The sequence below is a fragment of the Halyomorpha halys genome, unplaced genomic scaffold (assembly GCF_000696795.3).
Source record: "Halyomorpha halys isolate HHAL.00 unplaced genomic scaffold, Hhal_1.1 Scaffold797.1, whole genome shotgun sequence".
In the NCBI taxonomy this organism is placed as follows: Eukaryota; Metazoa; Arthropoda; class Insecta; order Hemiptera; family Pentatomidae; genus Halyomorpha; species Halyomorpha halys.
In genome coordinates this window covers 63938-72156 of record NW_027108991.1, presented here as the reverse complement: position 1 = coordinate 72156, position 8219 = coordinate 63938, and the positions used below count along the sequence as shown (strand labels likewise).

Below are 8219 nucleotides of genomic sequence, written 5' to 3'. Positions count from 1 at the left end.
TATCTGTTACTATTACCCTTTTCATTTACTATTTATAACCTTTAATTGTTCTTATTATATCTTACGTTTTTACATTTTATACCCCTGTTATTTTACACTTATGTTTTTTCTTTTTTTTCCTTTTTTGTAACTATAGTGTTTGTATCTTTTTTAGCACTGACGAAGCCCTGCAACGTGGGACGAAACGTTGGCTCAATAAAATAGTATAATTCTACTATTTGAGTTTTTTTTTACCGCACCCGGACCATATTCCATTCTTCTTAAATTATGAAACATTATCCACTCACTGAATTAAATTTCATCATAATATCTAAAATACCATTATTCTCACAGTTAAAATTATTATATTTACTAGTTTACATTCTCTATTTCAATTAATTATTTTATCAACGGTATACTGAGTAACATATTATTATTACTCTAATGAATAAAGATAATAATAGAATTTTCTTATCCACTAAAAGCTAACGTCTCTTATACATAGCATCTCTCTACGGTGTTATGAAGCCCAGACGTGTCACTACGGTACAAACTATATTATCTGAAGACAGAAAAGATGAAATAAATAGAAGGATAAACATGGGATGGAAAAAATACCCTAGTATGAAACACATTTTTAAAAGTCATTTAACCCCAGGATTAAAGGCAAAGGTATTGGAATCATGTGTATACCCGGTAGTTTTATAAGGATCTCAATGGTACATGATCGGCTTCAATTAGTGAGGACGAAACTATAATTTTCAAGAAGTATGATAGGTATCAAAAGAAAAGACTGCCTCAGCATCAGAAAATAATAGTCTACAATTAACGTGAAAAGTCTAACAAAAGAAGCACAAAAACTGAAATGGAGGTGGACTGGTCATGTTGCCAGACTAGATATAAGAAGATAGACCAAAATTGCTAAAGAATGGATACCAAGGGAGAGAGATGGGGAACTCAAGAGATGGAGAGGAAGATTAATTACAAGATGGCGAGATGAGAGAGTGCAAAGAGTGGTCACTGTTGGGCTACTATGGTTAGAAATAATAGTACAAGAGCCCAAGAGGAGAAAAATTACTTTATTAAAAATTCATATTACTTTAATGAAAACTATGTTTAATTACCAGTCAACATTGAGGAGTCTGGGGAGTATAGGTAGGGGAATAAAAAATAAAAAATTTCATTCGGAGTTCTATATCTTTAAAACTACAAACAACACTAGGAAACCTAAGAGGACAACAGTTAAAGTAGAATAAATTTTCTAAAACATGAGCCCTAATAGAGCTATTTACGTTCAATAACTCCCGAGATATAGCTTTTTAAAAAGCACCATTTCATAAAAAAATAGACTGAAAAATTAGAAGTTAATGAATTTATTTTGAAAAACCATTTGACGTGGAGATGTCTTTTAGCACTCAAATTAAAGCTAGTTGAATGTATTATAATGTAGTTTATAACGCTTATTTTCGTAGAAGTAGTAGTTTTTGTGGTATTTGCTCAAATAAATTGATTTATTGTTGTTCGGACAAAATTTCATATGCTAACGTGTATTCATATGTGAATATCATAAAAACTACTACCGCTACGAATATATCTGTCATAAACTACTTTATAGTTAGTTAAATTAATTTTATTTTGAGCGCTGGCTGACATATGTACGTCTTATGGTTCGTAAAATATATTTTTTCAAAAATCAAAAAGTTTATCGGAACAACTAAGAAATTAACATTTTGTGAATTTATTTTGTCAAGTAACATAAGAACAAAAAAAAACTCATACGAAGATAAACGTTATGGACTACTTTATAGTACATTTAATTAGTTTTAATTTGGGTGGCAGGAGACATCTAGTTCCTGAGATATAGATCTCTCAAAATAAATTCATTAACTACTGATTTTTCAGTACATTTTTATGAAATGGTCTTTTTAAAAAGCTATATCTCGGGAACTATTGATCGTAAATAGCTCTATAATGGTTCACATTTTAGCAGATTTACTCTACTTTAAATGATGTTCTTTCAGGTTTTCCAGTGTTTTTGGTAGTTTTAATGATATAGAGCTCCAAATGAAAAATTATTTTTTTATAAACGTTTTGAAACAGCCGCCATTTTTTATTCCCCTACCTATACTTGACAGACTCATCAATTTAGACTAGTAATTATACAAAGTTTTCATTTAAGTAATAAAAAATTGGGGTGAAGTTACTGCCTTTTTTTTCTTCTCGGCTCTTGTACTATAAGGATCTATAGCAGGAGTGACCAACAAGTTGATTGCAAGGCCAATTTTGGTCGATCGCCGATCGCTCGCATTGTCTAGGGTGGAATTCTGTGTCCCATGGACTTTGAAGCAATTGTAGAAGGCATTGCACTCATTGGGAATACCTAGGAAGTTAATAAGATTAACAAAGATGACCCTGGAAAGGTCTAGTTGCAAGGTGAAAACTCGAGTGGGGATCTCAAATAGCTTTAGGGTTTACAGTGGCTTAAGACAAGGAAACCCATTATCACCAGTACTGTTCAACCTCGCCCTAGAAGTTGCCATTAGAAAAATAAGGACAAACCTAATACATGGCTCACAACACATGGCTTATTTGGATGATGTAGTCATCACAGGGAGAACCAAAACACCACTGGCCGGTGCTGTAGAAGAATTCCAGAGAGCAGCACAGCATTTAGGACTTAATATAAATAGTGAAAAGACGAAATATATGAAAACCTCTACACAGACCGGGGAGAGAAGAGATATTGTGGATGTGGGGGAAAACATGTTTCACAGCTGCAGTACTTCCAAGTACCTGGGAGGAGTTGTGAAGGAGAACAATTACTTAGAAGTAGAAATTAAGGGCAGAATGGTAGCAGGAACCAGATGTTTCTATGCCATGCAAAAAGCTCTCCGATACAAAAGTCTTTCCAGGAAAGCAAAGCTTTTGTTGTACAAAACTATAATTAGACCAGTCGTAATGTACGGTAGTGAAACGTGGACTCTAACCAAGGAAAATAGAAGAGCTCTACTGGTTTGGGAGAGAAGAGTCCTAAGAAAGATCTTTGGAGCCGTTAAAGAGGAGCACAGGTGGAGCATCAGAAGCAATGACGAAATAAAGGAATTGTATGGAGAGCCTGATATCCACTGTGCTATTAAGAAGAGCAGGCTAAGATGGTTGGGACATGTGGAAAGGATGGAGCCCTGTAGACTACCTAAAAGGATGCTGAATGGTGCACCAGGAGGGAAAAGGAAAAGAGGCAGACCCAGGCGTCGGTGGCTGGAGAGGAATGGGAGTTGAAAATTGTAGGATTCTCGCTGGAGACCGCGAGGCATGGGGAAGAGTGGTGGCAGAGGCCCAGGTCCTGCAAGGACTGTAGCGCCCAACAGTGAGTGAGTGAGTGAGTGAGTAGAAGGCAAAACTTACTAACAATAGTTTAATCCGTTCTGGGAATTTCTAAAATTCTGACAGCCTGACACCTTGTGGTCTCCGCCCATCCAGAACAATACATTTTGACTTCTGTCTTACACTTGTCACCGGGGCAACCCCCGTACAATTAGAGTTAGCCTGTGAGATACATAAAATAAATAATCAATTGTAGTTATTTTACAAAAAATGATGAGTTAAAAATCGTTTAATTAAACTAATAACAAACAATATACATCTAGCTATCTGCATTCGTTAGAATAAAACAATAAAACAAAAACTTCACTTCATGTTTAATAATATTACAAAAAACGGGAATGTATTGTGATCGTGTAAATTTTAAATCGGGTTTTCGACGGAAATACGCCTTATGAAGTTCCTTGAGTTGAATTACTTAGTATTGCAAAATAGTCAGTGTGTCTGTTTTTGAACAGCCTGGCTCAAAAACAATGAGTCGTAAGAAACTGAAATTACATATTTAAGACGGATTTAAACTGGAATGTGACGGCAATTTTTTCGAAATATCGACCGACAATAAGTACTACTTTAAGGAATCGATTTTTCATATTTTTTCGATATTATCGTATACAGCTCTAACGAATTTGATTAAACTCGGCATCTCAAATAACTATTAAATGATTTTTAATATCAGCTAGGTGTATGGGCGTACCCGGGCAGGAGGTGGCAGCTAGGAGTGAAAAAAAAATGAATGATTTAATAAAACATTTTTTTTTTCAAGCAAATACTCATTGTAATAACTAATTATATATAATGCACTGTTATAATTATATTATAATGTTCTTAATATTTAGTTTTCATTCTCCTTTCCCGTGCTGAAAGTTTACAACCTCATTGACTCTAGCTTACCCCTCCAAGTTTTGATCCTGGGTACGCCTTTGGCTAGGGGTTATTTTCATTTAAAAAGTCTAAAAGAGCTTAGATGATGATTTTTTTTAATTCTCCATTTTCAATAGTTCTTATTGTTAGTAATAATAAACAATGGATAAATACAAAATATTAAATAATCTTATGTATAATTAAAGGAGAAAAAAAAAAGGAAAAAGTATATATATTTATCGATTTTATTACGTCTGTTATCTTTTGTTAAACTGTTATATGCTCTAAAATTTATATTTGTTATTCCCATTTCGAGGAATTCTGAAATATGAATTTTTATAGCAACAGAGAAATAGAAATTTAATTTAATGCCCAGGTCAAAACAACAATTTCTAATTAGTCAATATTCACTTAAAACCAAAATTAAAATCATTTATCACAGTCACTATTCCTTAAAAACTTTATCACAACAAAAATGGGAGGAAAGTTTTTAACACAACAATTGTCATGATAAAGTTTTTAAGGAATAGTGACTGTGATAAATGATTTTAATTTTGGTTTTAAGTGAATATTGACTAATTAGAAATTCTTGTTTTGACCTGGGCAGAATAGCCTGCATGGAGTTAGAGTTTTTAAATTATATAATTCCAAAAATTGTATTAAGCAGAGTGTCCCTGAGGATGGCCGGATTGGCCAAAACGTCGGACTTATAAGAAAAATAAAAGGTTTTGAGACTAAAATGGATAGAAATTAAATTATTTATTTTAAAGAAATTTTATGTTTATAATTTTCGCCTTCAATTGTCTTGTATTTTTCTTTTCGAAAATCCCAAATACAGCAATAACTTAAATAGGAATCCATCAATTTACAGAAAACTTGGAGACGTATTTAGTGTACTAAGTGAAAGTTGTGTGATGTAGAGTTTTTTTTATGTTAAAAATTGAAGAAATATAGATCTTGAGAAACTGGACGACTCACCTGCTGTATGTTTAGAGAACTCCATTTTCGCTGCCACCGCTGCTTTGATAGATTTTCGGTCTGGATCAACTCCTTCCTGTAATAAACAAAATGTATCATTTAGCTCCACTTTTTGGTATTAAAAAAAACATCTTATTTCGCTGAATGGCAAATTATAAATTTAAATGTAAATTAATAAATTAAATGTAAGGGAATGGTTGAATCAGTGTCCACAATAAACTTTTGAAATACTGGACCGATTTACGTGCTTTTATTTTTTTCCAAAACATTTCCTTTCGCCAAGGGAAAGTTTAAAGATAATGAAATCCTCGAATTCTGGAATAGATAAAAAGTTATGAATAAAATTTAAGCGTTTTTGGTTTGTAGCTCACAAAGTATTCGTTTTTTTCAGTCATTGTATATCAATCGATCCGTGACTTCGAAGAATAAGAAAAAATATCACTGATTCCATCAAGCTATATTATATTTATAAAAACATAATGTGGCTTAGGGTAAAGTAGGTCAACTACTCAACTAATATTGAAGGAGCGTGAGGGCTGCTATTCAAGAACTATTTTATGAAGTATATCAAGTTGTCTTAAAGAATAAGAAAAAAATATTAAATCGGACCAGTTCTAACGATGATACAGGGAAGTTAGCTGTTGGCATTTGACTACACATTGAGATATTAGTCGGTCTGACCAACAGTAAAAATTTCATTTTCGTTTCTTATCGCATGTATTGCTTTAATTTATGTTACTCAATCATAATAATAAAGTATAATCTATTTTAACTAAATACAATAAATTATAACAAACTTTTAATTTTGTTCATTAGATCCATTTTACACAGTTGATAATAACATCCTTATCAAAGCCTCTGCCAGGTCATTTCTAATATACTGGAGCGTTATATACATGGAACCAACCTATAGTAATCGTGGTGGGAGGATCAAGTTTTCATTCCGTGGAACAGATGCCAGTACAGTTACTGTGTTGCTAAGGTGATGCCTCAACTCTCTCGGTTACAAAAGGCCTCATCCTTACCAAACTAGGAAATATTTTTTTGTCAGTATGATAAGGTGATTTTTTGTACGACGTTTCGGGCTTACGCTATACTCATGTACTTTGCATTGTATCTTGCAATTACAACAGTTAATTTAATATTATCAACAATTTTTTCTATGTAATATATGTACACAATTAAAATCTTAGAATCTATATATACCTCATTTTGTCAATTATATCTATTTCCTTCATGGCATATTGCCATGTAAATACATATAATTTAAAATTTGACTACATCGCATTATTTAAATATTACCCTTCACTACTGATGCATTCACTTTTCCCTTTAGCACAAACCAATTAGGCATTACCTCTTTGGACATATCAATATGCCTGTGTCCTGGTTTTTAGGAAATCTTTTTTTATCCAACAGTGCTATATTGTGGTTCAAATCTTTTATTTATCGCCCCTCTCCAGTGGTGTTCCTCAGTGTTCACCCCTATCTTCCATTCTATTTGATATCTATATTAATGACCTCCCCTTTCTCATTTTCACCCACCAATACCATTTATTCGCGCGGAAGATTTCCAAATTTATCTTCTTTTTTTTTAATCGCCTACCTCAGGATTGTTCAACTAACAAAGCCTCTAGGGCCAAAATTTAAAACGAACGAGGTTGCGGGCCATATAATAATTGTATACTTTAGAAGTGTGTGAGGTAAAGTTGTCAATAAAACCAAAAGTAGTAATATTTATTTATATTTGTTACACATAAATAAGGAAAATATAAAGACAAAATATTTTTATCATTTATCAGTCGATACAAACACTGCAATCACTAAATATATATTTAGTGTGAACATGACGTCGACCAGCTGTGTCCACTGACGTATGAATATTCACTTCAAGTTCTGTTGTAGCCAACCTCATGAGAGTAAAGAAACGTTACAAAGTTTATTTCTCTTTTGGTTTTTTATAAACTCTATTGACGAAAACACACTTTCACATTGGTAAGTGCTTTTTATAAAACTAAAGTACTGACTAGCATATTTAACATAAGTTTGCTTTTATTAAATTATACAATTTCTTTCAAAAAGGAAGGGGTTTCAAAGCAATTTATTTTGGTCTGTTAAGCTCTCGCGGGCCGTTAGTTGGACAATCCTGGTCTACCTGGTCATTTCTGACTTACAGAAGAAAGGGGGTTATCTACAGGTGACAACGTATTCTAACCAGAGTGGGAGGGCTACCACAAAATTCGACCATCCTATGCCGGATTCGAACTGGTACCGCTCAGACTCAAGCTTGCTTACGCCTTAACTCCCTCGGCTACAAACGGCCTTTTCCACATTTATCTATCCTTCCCATCGTCCGATCTATTAATTTTATTTTAAACCCAAGTTTTCTCCCAAAGACCACCCAAGTCATACATACTATCTGAAATAATTTTTGGAAATAAGTGACTGTGTTAATTTGTTTAGTAAATGTTCTAATCGATTATTTATGCGATGAATTAGTGTAGTTTTATGACAATCTCTATTTACTTACAATTGACAATCATCGAGAAAGCTTCTTTTAGTCGAAGAATTGTCGTCGGCCATTGTTACGTAGGTTGATCTGTGAACCTAACTTATCGATCTGTTTGCTAGTCGCCTGAGATACGGCCTGCGTGTACTATTATAAATGCAGGATAATTTTTACTATTCAAAAACTGTAAGGTTTTGTCTTTTTTTTTTTTTTAAGAAATCGAAAATATTGATTTTGAAATTATATTCAGGGTGATTCAGTTACAGAACGAAAAATTCGGTAAAAATGTTTAAGTCTAAATTTACAAATATTGTTTTGTAATTTTTCCATCGTTCCCAATTTATCGCATTTATTGGCTTTTCTTAATAAGGAACTTAATGACGAGAAGGTAGTTGACTGTAGATTATAGAAGGTTGGGGGTGCGGTAAAAAAATAACCTTATTTAATAATGCCAGCGTTTCGGCCAGAATTTCTAGCCTTCATCAGACCTGAGAACAAAGAGCAACATAAC

General features: G+C 33.1%; 1 protein-coding gene across 1 annotated transcript in view; it reads right to left on the bottom strand.

Moving 5' to 3' along the window:
- The window catches only part of LOC106686192 (uncharacterized), an 11534-nt gene extending 3734 nt beyond the window's left edge, over positions 1-7800 (bottom strand). The window contains exons 1-2 of the mRNA XM_014429374.2: positions 7730-7800; positions 5200-5275 (exon numbers count right to left, since the gene is read on the bottom strand). Of these exons, the coding sequence (XP_014284860.1) occupies positions 5200-5275; positions 7730-7782 (129 nt within the window). The 5' untranslated portion in view covers positions 7783-7800. The remainder of the gene's footprint in view (positions 1-5199; positions 5276-7729) is intronic.
- Between the last annotated feature and the right edge of the window lie 419 nt (positions 7801-8219).